This window comes from Ursus maritimus, unplaced genomic scaffold, assembly GCF_017311325.1.
Source record: "Ursus maritimus isolate PB19 unplaced genomic scaffold, ASM1731132v1 scaffold_23, whole genome shotgun sequence".
Classification (NCBI taxonomy): domain Eukaryota; kingdom Metazoa; phylum Chordata; class Mammalia; order Carnivora; family Ursidae; genus Ursus; species Ursus maritimus.
In genome coordinates, this window is record NW_024424786.1 from 18,470,534 (window position 1) to 18,490,881 (window position 20,348).

At 46.9% G+C, this 20,348-nt stretch overlaps 1 protein-coding gene across 1 annotated transcript in view; it reads right to left on the minus strand.

Moving 5' to 3' along the window:
- LOC103659348 overlaps positions 1-20,348 on the minus strand; it is a 168,052-nt gene that overhangs the window by 69,421 nt on the left and 78,283 nt on the right. Inside the window, exon 2 of the mRNA XM_040638916.1 lies at positions 18,216-18,461. Within this exon, the coding sequence (XP_040494850.1) occupies positions 18,216-18,433 (218 nt within the window). The 5' untranslated portion in view covers positions 18,434-18,461. The remainder of the gene's footprint in view (positions 1-18,215; positions 18,462-20,348) is intronic.

Sequence of the window (20,348 nt, forward strand, 5' to 3'; positions counted from 1 at the left end):
TGGGGGAGAACACAAAAGGGTGGGCAGGTGGTTTCCCATCGAAAAGCGTCACCCGTCACTTTCTCTCCAGGCTCCAGGCCGCCTGGTCAGGCCTGGAGAGGAAGACACAAGCTGGCTCCAAACAGAGACATTTTTTTTGGAATGCAAATGTACCTTTTGAGTTGTTTGGGCATTTTGCTTTAATAGATAAAAGACATTTCTTGGAAAAAAGTAAAATGGTGATGATGATAGCTACTACTGATTACACTTGATAAGAATGGTAGCGGCGATTTATTGAGCACTTACCACATGCCGGGAACCATGCTTCACCTGCCCTCTTAAACCCGATCTTCACAGCACCTCTGTGAAGGATATTCTATTCATATCACCATTTTCTAGAGGAGGAAGTGCACGTTCCGATAGGTTAATCCACTTCCCAAGGACACCTAGTGTGTATGTGCAGTCACTGAGGGTTAAACCCGAGTCCACCTGTTTCCAAAGCCTGTGCTCAGTGTGTGTGTGTGTGTGTGTGTGTGTGTGTGTGTAGATGACCTAACATAACATGTAAAGCACCCTGGCCATTAACAGCACGAGAAACAGGAAGGACACAGAATAAAGTCAAACTCTCTCCTCTCTTTCTCCACTAACAGGTCCACACGCTGCGAATATGCAGGCAAGTGCCCACAGCGCCCCTGTCCTCAAGGGGCAAAGGTGGAGGGGCCTCCTGCCCTACTGCATTTCCCCAGACTTTCTCAGTGTTCCAGATATTAGTAAGACACGGGTTCTCTGGTGCCTTCCCCAACTGCCCTCATGATGTCCACTCACCACCTCCTGACACAGCCCCCCGATATCTTCGATCCTACTTAGAATGAAACCCAGTACCCTTCCCTGGGCCAACAAAGGCCTGCGTGACCCGGCTCCGGTGCGGCCTCTACACTGCTGAGCTCCCCCCATCAGCCCCAGACCCTCCGCCTGACTGCTGGGTGAGAGGGAAATAAAGCTTTTACTTGGCTGAGGCACGGCACTTAGGAGACTCCTGTCAGAGCAACCTGGCCAATATAGTACTCCTACTCTTGGTCTCTGACCTGATGCTTAAAATTTCTCCACTCTCCTCAGATCTCGGACCTGCCCTACCCACCTGATCCCACAGAGTCAGCGGACGACTTGATCTATTTCAAACAGACAAGGAGGCCAGCATATAGGAACTGTCTCTCGGCTTCCACTACATAACCTTTTTACGCGACGTCTGCACCCAGCCTGCCCCTCCCCTGCCTGCTGGGACTCCATGGGGATGTCCCCCCTCCTGTCCTGGACAGGATTTCCATCAGGGCTTGGGTCCCATGTCTCCACTTGCCCCTCAGGGAATGCTCATTCTCAGTCGTCCCTTCTCTTTTATAATTCAACCTCTCCCTCTGAACTGTGTCCACGGCAGTATTTAAACATGCTCCTATCTTTCTCATCTTAATGATAATATAGATAGATAGATAGATAGATAGATAGATAGATAGATAGATAGATCACACCGCCACTCCTTACTCTCAAACCATCTCTTAATCACGTCCCAGAAACATCGTTTAAAAGAGCTGTCTAGGGCGCTTGTGTGGCTCTGTTGGTTAAGCGTCTGCCTTCTGCTCAGGTCATGATCCCAGGGTCTTGGAGGTTGAGTGCTGCATCATCGGGCTTCCTGCTCAGCGGGGAGACTGCTTCTCCCTCTCCCTCTGCCCCTCCCCCACTCGTGCACGCGCACACGCTCCCTCTCTCTCTCAAATAAATAAATAAAATCTTTTAAAAAAGAGTTGTCTACGCTTTCTGTTCCTAATTCTTCAGCTGGCATTTACTCTTAAACCCCCAGCCTCCCTCCCATAAGTTACACCCCAACACTGCACTAAGAGTCCTTGTTAACATTTCCAGTGACCTCATGTCAAGAAATCCATTCTTCATCCCATTGGCCTCATAGCAGTGTTCACCCTTGTTATTCCTTCCTTGAAACTTTCCTCCATGACACCATCCCCTCCTGATTTTGTTCCCACCTCTCTTACAATCCCTATTGTATTTAATTTTAAGCAAACCTATGAAGTAGGACTATTCTTCTCTCCATTCTAGAGATAAAGAAATGTAAATCTGAGACACTAAATAAATAGCCCAAAGTGATACAGAGAATTGAGAGATCTAGGATTGGAACCCAGCCTGCCTGACACCAGAATCAGTATTCTGAACCTCCACGTGATGGTATGTTCTAGACTCAAAGAGCTGGAAGCATACTGAGTTTGAAAATAGTGGATCATTTCTTTCNNNNTACAAAGCAAAAGTTAGCATGTAAAGAAGCAGCAAACTCTTTAGCAAGGGCATTTTGCCTATTCCAAGACTGAGTTTTCTAGAATAAACATGGTCAAAGCATGCGACCACATCAGAGGTTACCTCATTACAGTGCGGTGGCATGGCTCCCACCTTTGGAAACCCAAGTGGCAGAGTGGAAAGAGACTTGAACTCTGGTTTAGGTTCTGCAGTTAATTACCTATGTGACCCTGAATGCTACTTAACCTCTCTGGGCCTCAATTACCTCAAATGGAATGACAGTACCTGCCTTCTCACCTCAGGCAGTCTTTGTGAAGCTCAAGTGACCTCATACAATAAAAGATCTTTGACAAATGGAACACACCACTCGCATGCAAAAAGAAGCAACGGGAAAGAGAAACTTGCAGAATCCCTAGTAATGCCTGAGTAATGAATTCCTGTCCCCACCTTGTGTCTCCTGGAGAAAGGAGAGCATTCCGAGTTCTGATCCACAGAGCCAACTGGCCTAGATCAGGTGGTGTCCTCAGCCACTCATTCTCTGATCTGTGGTTCCCCTTCCCCAAACCCAGGTACTTCTGTGGTATCCCACTCCCATTAGAGACTGAGCCATGCCCTTGAGGAGCCGGCTATCAGTCACTGGAAAGGCACCCCTCTCATAAAAGCACGGGAATTAGGGAACCTCGAAAGCCAGTGAGAAGAGGAGAGGAGTAACGCGTGACGGGAGAGGGGATGTGTGGGGCCATTCAAACTGCACCGGCAGGTGGCTGGTACCCTGTGCAGAGCAGAGTGAGAGTGTGAATAAGACAGCAACAGCAGCTGATACGTAGCCAGCCCGGTCTGTGGATGTACCGAGTGTTCTGTTAATGCTTTACCCAAGAATCCCCTAAGGTTAGTGTCATTATTACCCCCATTTTCAGCTGAGGAACCTGACACACGGGGAGGCTAAGTACTTCACCCTGTCCGCCATGATTCCAACCTACATGGTCCGCTCCAGCACTTGCACTGACGACTTCCATTACCCAACATGGCAAGAACAAGGATCTTTCCATTTCCCAGGGCTTCTCGCCCTTATCAGACTCCTTCTTCATAATTACAAAACTTACAAGGCATATCAGAAATGAAGCAAAACCTTCCACCACTTCTCATCCATGATGCTTCCCTTGCCGGTAACGGCAGGACAGGAAAAAGAGCTACAGAAGCAAAAAATAACCTCAGTGTTTTATTTTTTGTTCTCTTCCCATTTTCCTTTGCCAGACGAACTATTCTTCCCAAAGGGGCTCCTCAAAAGATTCTATTCGTGTACCTCTTACCCTTGACTTTACAACTCTTGGCGATTCAAGAACACAGTCAGAGACAGAGGGGGAGGAAGCGTGATCAAGGCTCCACACCCCCTGAGCGGCCAGCAGGCTGTGAGCCCTCCCATCAGCCTCACTGCTGAGTGGAAGGCTTTCACATGAAGCCATCGAGGGGACCTTGCTTTAAGAATCAGCCCTAGGGGCTAATGATGGAACAAAAATCCATTTCTAATGTGGAATGAAAATCTATTTCTTTTTTTTTTTTTTAAGATTTTATTTATCCATTTGACACAGAGAGAGAGAGACAGCAAGAGAGGGAACACAAGCAGGAGGAGTAAGAGAGGGAGAAGCAGGCTTCTCACTGAGCAGGGAGCCCGACGAGGGGCTTGATCCCAGGACCCCGGGATCATGACCTGAGCCGAAGGCAGACACTTAACAACTGAGCCACGCAGGCGCCCCTGGAAATCTGTTTCTAATGCCAAGTAAGGGAAAAGCAAGTATGTTTTCTCTGTCCGTTATTTTAACGTAACACACAACCTGAGAAGAAGGTCTTCCCTAAATGGGCCTTACTGAAGAAGTCCATGTATAAATGCTTCCGAAGCCGTGAGCAGGTGAAGTGAATCATTCCCATGCTACCAAAGTGGTAAGTAGAGCTGCTCACGGCTGCTGTTTCGGACTAGCAAGTCACCTGCGTGCTTCCTTCCAGCTCTCCTCTGCTGTTTTATCACACAGTCATAAGCAAGTTTAGTTCCAGAGCTCTGGGGGATTTCAGGGCCGGGCAGAGAGGGAGGAGGCCCTGCAGCATTCACTACCACCAAAGCTAAAGTCTGCAAAGACAAGAGGATGGTTTCTGCGAGCCAAGCTAAGGCGCCCGTTCTGGTAAGTCTTCCAGAGCAACACAAACCCAGCCTGCACCTGAAAGCAGAGTGCGTCTCCCCCCCGGGGCACCTCTGCAAACCAGCCACGGAGTGGGTGCCTCTTATCTCTTGCTGCTGGGGCTGAACACAGGAGAGGCAGGAATCTCCCCTGCGGTGAGAGGGCTAAACTGAGTTCTCTTGCAAAATGGGGAAAGAAGCCCAGAAATACTGGCTGCTTCACTGCACCTGCAGAAAGTGTCATGGAATCATCAGGGCCTTTATTCCCGCTCCCTCCACCCCAACCAGGCACTACCACCATCATCATCACCGTAGTTACTACTCTTGTGGTTCCAACACATTTCCACGGCCCCCTCTGTAGTTAACAGAGAACCTTGAATGCAGTAGTCCCCTTATCTGCAGTGTTGCTTTCCACAGTTTCCCTTACCTGCCGTCAACCGCGGTCCTGAAGCAGGGGTGGGGTCAGAAGGTCAGGAGGAGCCTCACGCTACATCATCGTGCCTACGTCACTCACCTCACTTCCTCTCATCACGTAGGCGTTTTATCATCTCACATCCTCACAACAAGAAGAGGGAGTACAAGAAGATAAGGGTACAGAACGATACGATAGAGAGAGAGAGACCCCATTCACATCACTTTTATGATAGTATATTGTTATAACCATTCTTTTTCTTATTAGTTATTGTTGTTCATCTCTGTGCCCAGCTTAGAAATTACACTTTAGCATCGGTGTGTATGTACAGGAAACAACACAGTATATATTAGGTTCAGCACTATCTGCAGTTTCAGGCACCCACCAGGGTCTTGTTGGTAAGGGGGGGCTGCTGCAGAGTAGCAGGGCCGGCTCAGGGCCTTAGTCGCCTCAGTGCTCCTTCCTCCTCACCAGGTCGGTCAGGTCCCACCTGGGTCCTCTCAGCAGGTAATGCTGTGAGGTCTTCCTCCGCACCCTCATGCTCACCTGCCCGGATGCCGCAGTTCAGTGGTTCTACTTTGCCTGACCCCTCGACCCCTGCACTTCAGTTTCATGACCATACAATGCAAGCAACAGATACATAATCTCATAGGGTTATTGTGAAGATTTAAGTGTAGTATATAGATACAGATACAGACATAGATATATATTATCATCAGGGTTTAGCACTGCAACCCGCAGAAATGAAGTCTGGCTAATTTAGAATGAAAAGGGATTTATCAAAAGGATTCTGGAGAGCCCACAGATCTCTAGAAAGGCCAGGAATAACACCCAAAATCACATCACAGAGCAAGTCCCTTGAAGAACCGTCTGCCGCAGCCACCATCCCCAGACACACTGTGGGTGTTGACACCAGAAACACGGTCATGGCTCCACCACCCTCAGCTGTCCCCACCCCAACACATCAGCAGCTTCCAGGTCTCAGCCTGGGGCAGATGCATTGGCAAAGCCTGGGTCACTCGCCAGTAGCTAGGATGCCACAAAGGAGGCTGGGAAAACAAGTATCTGGCATTTTCAGCTTCTGAAAGGTATGTGTTGTGGGGGAGGTGATTCCCGTAGTCATAGGAAGTGTGTTTAGTTTATCAGCCAAAAGGAATGACTAATATTCACTAAGCAAGTGAAATACTTAATCCAGTACCTGATGTGTTATCACCCAGTACCTTATCTCACTGTACCTTGTCTGTGTTGACAAGTCTGTCAGAGCACCACACTACAAAGATATTCACAACTCCCCCCACTCTTCCCCTGAACATGCCCACAAAACTTCCAGCCTGTAAAACCCATCTATTTCCACACATCGGTCTCTTTATTCTTCTCCCCAAGAAGTCACTGGTTGTCTGATAAACAAATCCCTGCTAAATGTTTGATAACCGAAGATGGGTTACTGCAATTTTCCCCCCGAATCTTTCATTTTCATAGGAGATTCCAGGAGCCATAAAGCTTCAAACCCAGCAGAATTTCAATGAAATGTACCGAGGGGAGTGTGGGGTCTGCAACGAAGTCTTTCGACTGAGGCAACTGCTCTTGAATAAAGAACCTTAGTAAACCAGTATCACCGACTCCCTAACAACCCCTTACCTGTAGGGAGAACTCACGTGCTTCCCCAGGCTTTACCTCACCCAATGTTCCCACCAAACCCATGTGATCTTCAAGGTAAGTGTTATTACCGTCATTTGATAAATGACATACCCTGAAAGGATGAATGAATCTCCCAAGGGACTAAATCTGGTAAACAGGGGAGCTGAGATAGGACGCGGGTTTCCTGACTCCTAATCAAGTGCTTTTCACTTTCTCCAGTCCCTGGCCATCCTTCTCCAGAACCACAGTAGTGTCAGTGAATAAGAGAACAAGGGCAATCCAAGAGACAGTCCCTGGGAGGCAGGAAAGGCCGTCAGGGGAGAAGAAACAAGCCCAAGATGATCCTCTTCCTAGAGCAATTCCATTCGCTTTGATTTAACTGGGAGTGTTTTCAACTGGGTTCTGATTCCAAAACATTTACATTCACCAGGAGGACTGAATATAATTACTCCCTTTGTGTCTCAAACATTGCAAAACTTAGGGGATGTACAACAACCACAGAAGGAATCCAGGAGCCGAGGTGGGGGTGAGGGTGGAGGGAGGGAAGCCCAATCTGCAAAACCAGTGTGAGCCTTTCTAGCCGCAGCGATGGGGAAAGTGTGTTGTCTCTGAGCTCCATGATTAAAGCAACTGCAAATTAGTTTCTGCAAAGGTCTTTCCCCTTAAATTGAAAAGCACCGTGTAATGGAATTTCATAGACGCTGCTTTGGAAATGACTTCATACCTCACTCTGTTCAGAGCTGAGAGGTGGCTGCATGGCATGAATCATAAGAGGCTGAGGCTCTCGAGGGGCTGCCCAGCCTGCTCCCACTTGCACATCTACACCGTAGCGGGCTGCGCACCCCATCCCTTAGCCTGGGTCGGGAATCAGGAACTCAGACAGCTGGAGCCACACTGCTAGATGATTAGCAGTCTTCTCCTACCCCAAACCAGGCTATCTACCTGCAAACCACGCTTTCCGAGCGGAGTCAGGCTCCTGGGGTTGCTAGCTGCATGAACCTAGCCAGGGGACACACATTTTAAATAAAAGGCTTTGGAGAACTATGGGGTTTCCAGGCTCTTTAAGATTTCCAGTAGAAGCCATGAAGTCAAGGTGACAAAGATTTAATGAATGCCACACCGTTTTTTTCACTGACCACCTGTGCTTTCTTCGGGGCACCCCTCAAAAACATAAAAATCAGATTTCCAAATTGTCAGCCGCTTTGCAGTGAATCAAACAGGTTGCGTTTCAGTGGCAAGCCTGATTGACTAATATTTCCAGACAGACCAAACCCTTAATGCACCCGTGCAAGAAAAATGTATTCAGACCTACTATGTGCCAGGCCTTGGGATTCCACAATGAACACCGCTATTAGTCACACAGCTCTTATGGTGCCTGCAATCAAACGATGGGGACAGGATGCTTTCAAATAATTATTCCAACAAATGAAAACACCACTCTGACAGTGCTACACGGCAGGCAGTGGGTGGTGCTGCGAGAGCCCAGGAGAGGGGAGTAGACCTAGTCAGCACATCGGGGAGGCGTCCCTGAGGAAGTGACCTTTCAGCTGAAAACTAAAAGGAAACGTTAACCAACAGAAGAGAGACAGGGAAAACCCTTGAGGCAGAGGGCCTGGCAGGGGCACAGCCGCACCCGGGTAGGGGTGTGCTGAGGACTGGGGAAAAGGCAGTACACATTCAGCTTGGTGAGCAAGGAGGAGCACAACACCAGAGGAGCCTGGAAAGGGACCAGACCCTGCGGGGCTTTGCAGGACAAGCAAAGGAGTTTTGTCTTTATTTGAAATGCAAATTGATGCCAAGGAGAAGTTGTAAGAGGGAGTGAGGGTTTAAGGACAGTATTGCGCCATTAGAAAACGTCTGTTTGGCTGCAGCCTGGAGGACATACTAGGAGGCGGGGCGGGGGACTGTGAGCTGTCCGCCAAACACCCATCGAGAGGTTGTTCAGAGCCTCATCCGCCATCGCGGAGACCTGACTCACCCACAACCCCAAGGGAAACAGCACAGCCAACTCAGGAATTCAGGGCACCAGGCTCCTTCCCCAAAACTCTTTCCACTGTAGCATTACCTAGTAGCACAATTTTTAAGGTATGCTGTCACCTGGGGGTAAGTTGGTAAACCAGGCAGCACATCCCTAGACCTCTCTGGAAAACCACCCAGCGACACAGACAGCAGCACTGACAGTAATAAGTAATCTCATAATCAAACAGTAAGGTACTAACTCCAATAATGGGAGAGCAGCACCCACCTGGTGGTCTCTTTCCAACTATCTCTGTCTGCATAGCCTATGGCTAAAAGAGAAGGTCAAGTGTGTGCTCTTAAAAATGATAATAATAAAAACAATTTAACTTCCAGTCACTATCTATGTGCTCATGCACTTGAGATGAGGGAGAGAGCTGGTCACCCAAAGGACCAAAGCGTCTGAGCACAGGCTCACCTTATGTAGAGACTGATGTATTTAAGAGTTAAAGCACAATGTGCTCGGTCTTAGTCTGGGCTGCTACAATACAGAATACCATAGACTGAGTGACTTACCGGATATTCACTTCTCACGGCTCTGGAGGCTTGAGGTCCACGGTCAAGGTGCTGGCAGATTTTGTTCTGATAAGGGCTTTCTTCCTGGTTTACAGTGGCCACTCTCCTGCTCTGTCATCTGTGCTCATGAGGGCTCCACTCTCATGACCTCATCCAAACCCAGTTACCTCCTAAAGGCCCTACCTCTTGATACCAACCCACTGAGAGTTAGGACTGCAACATAGGAATTTTGGAAGGACAAAACAAAGCATGTTCATTTTCTTTAATTATTTCTTATTTGCTTATCATTTAATAAAAAGATCTACCTAAGATAATGGTATTAATTTTTAAGCTGTCAATATTTTTTCTATTTATAAAATCCTGCTATAACACCGTGTTGCACAAGTAGAGCCCACCCAGGGCGCTGCCCCTTCCCCTCTGCCGATCTGCTAGAGTAGCTCACAAGCTCTCCCTCTGTTTCTGTTAAAAATTCATAATTATGCTCCTCGGAAGAGTTGCACATGAGCCCATCAGCTTCCTTTGACCGCATCAGCACGGATTAGATTATTTTATTAGTTAGAAATCAGGGCTCTGCACAAACGGTGGAAGGCAAGACAGATGAGCTTTGATAGGGAGGCAAAGGAAGGTGGACACACAAAAAAGCAGGCCTAGGTGGGTTCCCAGGTGGCAACCAGCAGTCTTGAGAGCCTCAGGTGCTAGTAAAGGGAGGTACCAAATCTCAGGTTCTGGTGTATCCTTGGTTTGTCCTTGAAGAAGGTCAGTGTGGCAGGATGCCTCATGTAGAACAAGCTCCATCTCCTTCTTCTCCTGGAGACACGTCTAGACTACATTTCCCTTTCGGTTAGGTGAGGTCACGTGATTTCTGCCTGGCAGAGTACAGGCGGAAGTGATGTGCGCGACTTCCAGGCATGGCTTATAAAACCCTCTTGCAGAGCCCTCCCTGCTGTACTTGCCCACCTCCTTGATGAACATGGAAGGTTCCACAGATGTAGAGCAGTGGCTCTCAACTGGGGGCAATTTTGTCCCCCCCCCTCCAAGAACATGGGGCAATGTCTGGAGACATTTTTGGTTGTCACCCTGGGAGAATGTCCTACTAGCATCTAGTGGGAGAGCCAGGGACGCAGCTGAACATCCTACAACACATGACAGCCCTCCATCCACAAGGAACTAGCCGGCACCAAAACGTGAGAGTCCCGCTACTGTGAATTCTGAGCTAGAGGCGGCCAGAGCCACGAGGTGGGTTCTTGAATGACGGCATGGACACACTCATGTGCATGCGCGCGCACGCACGCACACACACACACACACACACACACTGACCTGCGTTAGCGATTTTAACAAGAAATAAACAGTCACTGTGTTATGTCACTGAGATTGGGGGTAATTACAGCAGCAAGCATCATCAACAAACACAAGTGACAGAGGTTTGTCTTTCTGTGGAGGACAAGTGTACCGTAGCAACAGAGTCATATCCCTTGACAGGTACCGTGAAGGTGTGTGGGGTAAGAAGTGAAGCGCAATGAATGCTGGTCCTACCCGTTAAGTCATTAGGCCTCACACCCCCACGGCAGTGAGTAAGGTCAAGAATGCAGTGGACTCTTCATAGCTCTTTCATTAATGACCGGGGGTGGTACCTTCGGGGAGAAACTCTTAGCAACGCAGCAGAGGAACACGGGAGGAACCCACACCTGTCCAGGAAAAACAGACGACCCGCCCAAAGCAGAAGCAGGGCTAACCTGTCTCATTTTCCTCTTTCCCTCGTCCCTTTCTTGTGTGACAGACTAGCTGACGATAACCAGCAAGGTCCGTTTAGTGTATGGGCTGGTCTTGCTGTGACTAATAAGATGATTGGTTGTATATATCCTCTTTATGGTTGTTCATTATATCACCCTAACATAAAGTAATTTAATTTCAGTGGGATAATTAGGGTATTTCTAATCTAACTGATAGTCTGAATGAAATGAGATTCTCAGAGGGAGATTTGTGTATCAGGAGACTGGTGACCTCCGGCCCCAATTTTCACACAATGTATTAATCTGACAGCCCTACTTCCCAGGCATACTGTATCCGTACATTCCGAGCCCGTGGGTTATAGAACACACCCGCAAATGAGATTACTTTATTTATAATGAGATTTCCTTGGGCTCAAGGAGACAGATCATAGTATTTTAACCGAGGCCTTCAGACTGACAGAGGCTCCATCTGTTAATAGAAGCCCTGAGATGCAAATGTACTCAAGAGGGACTATGGCTTTGTCTGGGTCTGGGAGACGCCGCTCCGCAGGAGAAAGGACAACGAAGCCCCCCAGGATGCTCAAGGCCTCCCCAGCAGGGCAACTGCAGGACAGCTGTCCTCACCTGCCCCCAGGAGGAAGCGGCACCGCGGAATCTGCTCATCGAGCCCGAGTTGGGGAATAAGGGACGAGACCACGGGATAGAGGAAGCAGTAGAGGCTGGTTGAGGGGTCAGCAAGGAGGGCAGCCGAAGAGACCTACGGGCTGCTCCTCAAGCCCCCAAACACACCCCCAGTGGCACACCCACTCACCTCCGTCCTCCACCCTGGCTCCAAGCCGTACGGGTAGAGTCCCTCTTTTATGCCAGTCATCGGCGGCACGATGCTGCCTCTTACAGACTCTGCTACTGAAAACACTTTCCATATTATGCTTTTACTCATCGAGCACCCAAGGCGCCAAGCACAGCTCAAGCCCCAAACAGACAAAACCCTTCTTTCCAGGCTATTTACATCCATATGATTTTATGGTTCAAGCCTGCTTGGGAAACTCCTTTGAATTCCTCTTAGAATTTAATTTGAGAGAAAAAAATTGTCCGTTTCTCTGGAAGAAATACCATGTTTTCTTCTCTCAGGTAATGACAATTGCGTGGCCATCTCATTCTCCTGTTTTCTTGGGTGCCAGGAAGCTCAGGGTTTAATGTCACGCTCAATAATCTCATAAAACACCAGCATTAGGATGATGTTTTAGGTCTTCTTCTTCCTTATCTCCAACTTCTTATTTTTTATTTCTAGTAAAAAGGAATGATTTATATGCATCTTATTTGGTAAGGAATTTCAAGTTCAATTTGGAAAGAATATACTTTATTTTCAAAAATAAGCAAAGATAACCTGAAATAATGTAACATTGTAGGCCAGCTATACTTTAATAATAAAAATCTTTTTAAAAAAGAAAACACATAGGAAAATTCTTCACATCCTCAAAGAAATGTATTTCCTCCCATTTTCTTGGAGACACGTGGCCCTACTGATTTGTCTTTTGCTTTTCCATTTTTTAACAGATACAATAAATGATAAAATAAAGACATATAATAAAACCAAAAAAATAAATAAGCAAAGATAGCCCATTGACTTACAAAAGGCCACTGTTAAAAATTCTTTAATATTTACTAAGTGCCTGTTAATAACTAGCATCCGCTGAACACATGACCTGGGCCCTTTTCTAGGCACTTTGAACCTCACAACAGCCTCTGCTCTAAGTTCTATGATTGCCACTTTGGAGACGAGGGAATGAGGAACAGAGACACTAAAGAGTTTGCCTAGGTTACACATTCAGTAAGGAGCGGAACCAGGACTGAAACATGGGCAGTCTGACACCGAAGGCGTCCTCTTAGCCAGTGCTCCTCGGCACACACAGCTCCCGTGCTAGGCGACGGAAAATGTACGTTACACATGACAGACGCCTCTGCTGGGCTGCCTCATATCCCCTGAAGCTTCCTTTCTACTCCAGCCTAGCCGCAGCAACTGGCCATGCCAAGGAGTGACCTGACGGCCCTCGGCCTCGGTAGCATGAAGAGTCTCTTCTGCCCTGGGGGCCTCTGCCCCAACCTCATGGGAGGTGGCAGGAATCTGCTCTATGATTCTGACCCCTGCAGAGACTTGGAAAAACCAGGGAGCTAACACCGTGGGGGCAAGCCCTTATCAACAAGGGATGGAACTGGGAGATAAGGGCTCCCCATTTCTGTCCTGTGGGCAGACAATTCTGAGGCCCGGTCTGCATGGCTCCTCAGGGATCTCCAGTGGAATTCAGTCACTATGCCCACACTGATGATTGGCTCACTCACGTTGGGCTGGCTTTCCTTCTTCTAGTTCATACTCTTAGGTCCCCACTCTTGCTCCTTGGGATCCATTTCTAAAGCAAACTGCTTGTAGGCAAGATCTTGTCTCAGCTCTGCTTTTGGAGGAAATCGAGGCTGAGACACTAAAGTTCCTACCTTGAGGGGTTCAGATTAGGGTGACAGGTCATTACAAGAGGAACAACTCAGTACTGGTAGATTAACAATCTATGCCCAAGTAGCCAGAACAATGACTCAAGCTACGAAAACACAAGAGCACAGAGAAAGTAGAGTCAGTAGGGAGCTCCCATATTTTCTTGGACACAGCCACGTGTTCGTGCACATGCTGCCCAGGGCTGCTTTCCCACTACAACAGCAGAGCCAAGTAGGTGCAACCGAGACCCACGGCCAACCAAGCCTAACATACTTAGTAACTGGCTGTTTACTGAAAAGTTTGTGGATCTGTGACATAGAAAATGCAGGAGCCTGTCGGAACAGCGAGAATGGGCACAAATTCTACTTGACCGGGGGTGGTGGGATGGCCACCAAAAGCTGGGAAGCGTCAGAGCATGAAGAACAGAAGCAAGGGCATGCCAGGGGATGGCAACAGGTGGGCCAAAGGCACAGCTGAGCGTCAGCAAGCTGCTTGCAAGCAATCGTAGGCAGCTTGCTGTTGCGCGAGAGGAAAGAACCGCGAGGGACGTGACGGGAGATGAGACTACAGGCAGATATTTCGTTAAGGAAGTCGTTGCTGGGTTATTTCTCTCATTTGGAGATTTTTCCTTCAAAAGGCAAAGACACTCTAACGAAGAGTGACTCCGGAGCCTGGTGTGTACCTCCCACTGAAGGGAGTTTACGTGAAGTTCGGAACGCTCATGCTCTTCTGATGAACGGTGGGAGCCCCCGCTCATCAAGCAGCCTGCTTTGCAGCTGGACATTCCTGACATTAGAGACCCACTGCTTTGCCCTCCTCAGGTGGCATGCGTCGGAGCAGGCCAGCTGGGGCCTCCTGCTGCACACACGGCTGACCCATCACCATTACGGTCAGACCCCGCTGGGGGCTCCGACGGGTCTCCCCCACAGGCCTGCTTTGCAGTTTCCTGATAGGAGGACAAGGCAGTCACGAGGGACAAGCACAACCATGAGAGACAGACCTACTGCACAGCCCCAGGAGGGGTGCTTCTTCATACCGGTAGGAAAGAAAAAACCCCGGTGATCCAGCATGGTCGAACAATGAGTTATTTTGGGTAGCTCTTTCAGGGAACACTCACTGAGGACAAAATAGGCGCCCGGCAAGGCAATATACTCGGTATATATAAATGACAAGGTACCGCCTGCCCTTGAGGCGCTCACGGTCTACTGGGGGAGATGGACATGCTCTCCCCAGGACGGGAGTGTGGTCCAACTCCCCTCCGATGGGAGTGCAGCTCCTGAGAGGTAAAGCACGGGAGGATATTAAAAGCTTGATAAACAGCTTAAGGGAATATGCTCTAATGATTATTTTGGAATGAACTACGGTTACATCAACTGCTGACATGCAAAGATACACACGAAGTACTGAAAGATACTCCAAAAGTTTATTCCCCTTAAGAGCGCCAAGATGTCCCTGACAATGCTTATTTGTACTCTTGACTGACGAGGTGAACCGTTTCTGAAAAGGCAATGCAAAGGTAAATTTCAGTCCCCAAAGGACAGAATTTTAACATAATTTGGAAAACAACCTGATAATACCAAGTTGCTGGCATGTAGCTACCCATTTTCAATTGTTCCAGATTTGGCTGTAAAGCCTAAGATGGAGAAAATCAGTGGTGAAGTTTTTTTTTTTAAAGGAAGAACAGTTAACATTTACCGAGTATGTGCATCTTGTCAAGCACTGTGCTGAAGGCATATGCGTCATCTCCCTGCACCTTCCAACAATCCTCTGAGGTAGATTCTAGCCTCCATGTGACAGACGAAGCAACAGAGTCGCACAGAGTGAGTAACCCGTCCTCCAGCCATCCCTGGAAGAGGCAGGTGTCACCTGACAGTTTGCCCACCGGGGCCGCACCCTTCACCACCTCACCAACTGTCTCCCCTCACGGGCCAGGCCCCCGTTCCCGCCCGGGACGGCTTTTTTTATTCCGCCCCCCCAGTAGTTTTGCCCTGAATAGGCTTCAGGATAAGTTCCTTCCTTGTGATAAGCAGGGCCCACGATCTCTGACAGCTGTTCCCCGCTCCTCATCATCCTCTGAAACAATCAGTAAGCATTAGAGAGCACTTTTCCCTTTACAAAGGTGATAATTAGATAACAAGCTGAGATTAAAGTAATTACAGTCAGACAGCTGGCGAGGCAGCACAGTCATGTTGAAATATTGTTGGTACTTCAGCATCTGGTTCTAATAACAGCACAGGCTAAAGGATTTTACATTAATTACAGAACATAATTTAATACAAACATATTTAATTACAATTGATGAGAGATAAACTGTTCAAGAATGACTTAACCCCTTCCGCGTGTCAAAGTGATGGGAACTTTGGGTAGGCTGCAGCCTCTTCTGCTGTCTCTCTCTGCGCCCCCCCACCATGCCTTCCACAACTCCCTGGTTCTCTCCTACAGAAAATCCCCCTCAAAGATGGAATGTTCTAGACGGGAATGTTGCTCATTGACTATCCCATGGGTGTTAGGTGCCCATCCAGCACTGCCCATCTGTAGAGAGCCAGGTGAAAGGTGAGTGTGCCAGCCAGGCTGGGATGTGTTGCTTCCACTGGACCAGCTGCCCTTCCTCATATTACCTCACATTGGTGAGACAAGGTTGGTTCTCCTCAGCTGGTCTTCCTCATGTTCTCACGCCTTTATGTGGTGCTGGCTTGGCTTCTGACAGTCAGTGAGCCACCTCTTAGACAATCCTCAGATCTCCAAGAAAAAGTATGTCATGACTAGGAAGTCCCTGGCCACAGTGGCCAGGGTTTTCACATTTTGGAGTAAATGTGTAATATCTGGAGACCCCTACATGAGAAAGGACACTCTGTTCTGTCAGGAATTCTTCCTTACATGCTGCTAACCCCTATCCTTCCCCCTCCAAACTGGCAGAAACAGGTCTTGTGTGAAACAGTTTCAAACAAACTGGGACCACACAAACACAACCCTCAATCGATAAAGGACTCACTCGATCATCATTATCTACACATCGACTTCCCAGATTCATAAATGAAAGATATTCAAAAGCCACAGACATACCATGTTATGGATGGCATGACTATATTCTCCCCAAAATTCATATTTGAAATCATAACCCAGAATAGGGTGGTATTAGGAGATGGACCCTTTGGGAGGTAATTAGGTTTAGATGAGGTCAGGATGGTGGAGCCCCCATGATGAGATTATTCTTAAAACTCACACAAATCAATAGCAAAAAATCAAACACTCCATTTAAAAATGGGCAGAGGATCTGAATAGCTCCTTTTCCAAAATGGCCAACAGACCATGAAAAGATGCCCAATATCTCTCATCATCAGGGAAAAGCAAATCACAACCACAATGAGAGACCACCTCATACCTATCAGAATGGCTATTTCAAAAAGACGAAGAATAACAACTTTTGGCAAGGAGGTGGAAAAAAGGGAACCCTTGTGCACTGTTCGTAGGGATTTAAAATTGGTATAGCCACCATGGAAAACAGTATGGAAGTTCCTCAAAAGATTAAAAATGGGCATACCATATGATCCAGCAATTCCACCTCTGGGTTTTTATCCAAAGCAAATGAAAACACTAGTTTGAAAAGATATACGCATCCCTATGTTCACTGAACAATAACCAGGATATGGAAAAAACATAAGTATGCACTGATGGATGAATAGGTAAAGAAGATGAAGTATACATATATAGTATATACGTGTATATATATATGTATATATACACAATGGAATATTACTCAGCCATAAAAAATAATGACACCTTGCCATTTGTGACAACATGGATGGACCTTGAGGGTATTATGATGAGTGAAATTAAGTCAGACAGAGAAAGACAAATACCATATGAACTCACTTATATGTGGAATCTAAAAAGAAAATGAAACTCCTAGATACAGAGAACAGAGTGGTGGTGCCACAGGGGAGAGGAATGGAGGCTGAGAGAAATGAGTGAAGGGGGTCAAGAGGTACAAGCTTCCAGTTATTAAAAAAATAAGTCACAGGGGTGTAATGTACAGCACGGTGACTAGTCAATAGTATTGTCGTGCATATTTCAAAGTTGCTGAAAGAGTAAATCTTAAAAGTTTTCATCACAAGAAAAAAAACAAGGCTTGTAACTTTGCATGGTGATGGACAGTAACAGACTTAGTGTGGTGACCACAGCATATACAAAATCGAATCATTACATTGCACACCCGAAACCAGTGCGATGTTACCTGTCAGTTATACCTCAATTTAAAAAGTCTGTATAAAATGCTTCACAGTGCTAGACACAGAGAAAGCTCTCTATAGATGTGAGTTATTTTTATAGAAGACTCAATATGGTTAAATAAGTTGATTAAAATTGCACAGCTAATGCAAAGTGGAGGCAGGTTTTACTCAGATCTGTCTATACAACACAACCTTTCTTTTTTTCTTTTTACAATACAATCTTTCACATAGAGAATTATACTAACTCAATATATACTAACCACCTTGCAATCATGCATCAAAAGGCAATCATGTCGTCACTGCATTCAGAGGCTATAACACATCTTTATATCCTTACTCACTCCTTCCCCCTCAGGTGCCCTGTTTGGGGGAAGCAGCTGCTTTTCTCACAAAAAGGCCCGAGGGCTGATGTTATTGTCTGCTCAAGTTTACATATATGTGGTTTTTTGTGTAGATGCTCATTTGAGATTCAAAGGCTGCACATTTGCTGCCAATTTAGTGCAAAGGACCAAGATATACGAACACCTGAGACTGCAGGAGCAGCAGGGCAACGCTTTCTCCCTCACATGTCGGTCTTCCTGTTCCCCTCTTGAACCATCTGACTTTCAGTGGGCTCAACAAAAGGGTGCCCTAGCAGAAGAAAATGGAAGGAATCTCTTCCCGTTATGCCCTGCATGAGCTCCCAGCAGAGGGCATGCCGGAGGAATGACAGGAGGACATGGGGCTCAGAAGCCAAGCCTACCTGATCAGGTAGTGGTTGATAATAGTGTCAAAGTAGCTGTAGTACACGGCATTGTTCACGTGGCCGTACTGGTCATTGTCCTGCCATCTCGTCTGGATGGGTAAGAAGTACCCATAGGCCTCATGGTGTCGATGACAATCCACAACTCTCTGGCTCTTTCGTGACGTGCCCAAGGAATGGACCTTCCTAGGAAGCAACCTCGAAACCCAACAGGTCATAGCTGGTGATTGCTGTCTTGGAGCAGACCTTCAAGAAGAAAGAAACAAAGGATAAGGATGGTGGCCGAAATCTTGATTTCAGGTTTACAGAAGCAATTTCATTCAATTTTGGCAATCAGTTTGAAAAGGAAATTCAATGTTTCTCCTAGGAAGTAAATCTTCCCTTATAATCCAAGTCCTTGTCACAAATCTATTTACTTTTTTAAAGGAATCCTTACTAAAAAGGCTTTTGCAAACACTGACAGAAACAAGTGAAGCCTCTGTTTGAATTTGACTAGTGGGAATTTTATTTGTATGGAGGTCTTCTGTTCCACAAAGTATTTTCAAGGCAAGTCCCTTTCTTTCTTTTTCTTTCTTTCTTTCTTTCTTTTTCTTTCTTTCTTTCTTTCTTTCTTTCTTTCTTTCTTTCTTTCTTTCTTTCTTTCTCTTTTTTTTTAAAGAGTTTTTATTTATTTGACAGAGATAGACAGCCAGCGAGAGAAGGAACACAAGCAGGTGGAGTGGGAGAGGGAGAAGCAGGCTTCCAGAGGAGGAGCCTGATGTGGGGCTCGATCCCAGAATGCCAGGATCACGCCCTGAGCCAAAGGCAGACGCTTAACGACTGAGCCACCCAGGCGCCCCATCCTTTTTCTTTTTTTCTCTCTCTCTCTCCCTCCCTCCTTTTCCTTTCCTTTCTTCTTTCCTTCCAGATTGATTGATTGATTGATTGATTTGAGAAGGTGGGTAGGGGCAGAGGGAGAGAAAGTCTTAAGGAGACTCCACACTGAGCGTGGAGCCCGAGGCAGGGCTCAATCTCACGACCCTGAGATCTCGACCTGAGCCAAAACCAAGAGTCGGACACTTAACTGCACCACCCAGGAATCCCGAGGTGGGTACATTTCTGATGAAATCTGTAATACCACCAAAGGCATAAAGAGAGAACTCGGGCAACCAGCATAAAATAAAACGTTTGCCAGAAAATATCTTCAAGTGGGCCTACCAGCTATCAGGGCTTTTTTAAGTGTATCAATTTTTTTCTTGGAACAAAAGTAACTTTCCAAAACTGGAAAAAAATTTAAATATGCAGAACAAAGGGGGGATACCCAACAACCCAACCAGCTATATGCATTATTCCAGTCCTATATTTATGCATCTGTACGTGCATTCTTGAATTGGACCATACTGCACATGCTGGTGATTATTTCTGTGCTTAACAATAGACCATTATCATGTGGACATAGTCCACATCACTGCAATGCTGAATTCCATACTATTCCATTGTATTGAAGCACCACGATTCATCAAATCCTCTATTGTTGCATACTTAGGGTTCTGACTCCAATTTTATTGACTGGGATTAGAATCTTTGTAAATAAATCTTCCCACACATCTGCGATTATTTTCTTAAGATAAACACCTAGAAGCAGAATTGCTGAGTCCAAGGGCAAATGAATTGTTAAAGATTTTGATGCACATCAGTGCCCTCCAGAACGGTGGTACCAACGTCCACCCTCCCCAGCGGCGTATGAGCAGGCCAATTTCCTTGTCAATTTTAAAATGCTTTGTCGATTTGACTGTGTTCTCTCATTTCCATACAAATTCAATGAAATGTGCTAAGTGGAGAGACGACTCGTGTCACCAGCTATGAAAGAACAACCAGTATCAGAATAACCCCTCTGTTTGAGAACTGCTATCAAAGCTAGATCAAATGTAAAAGAAGAGCTGCTTGAAGCTAGCAGCAAATAATCGAGGCAGCAGGACTTTCCAGGCTGCAGCCGTGGGGACGCACTCAAGGGAGCCCGGCTCTTGCCACTGCGGCTTCTCATCCAGGTATTTGTGGGGAATAAGGCCCGCGAGACGGCAGCAGCCTACAGCTCCTGGTGGTCTTGTCATGTTGGAAGAGGGGTCAAAAAGTGACAGGCCAACATCCTGGAGC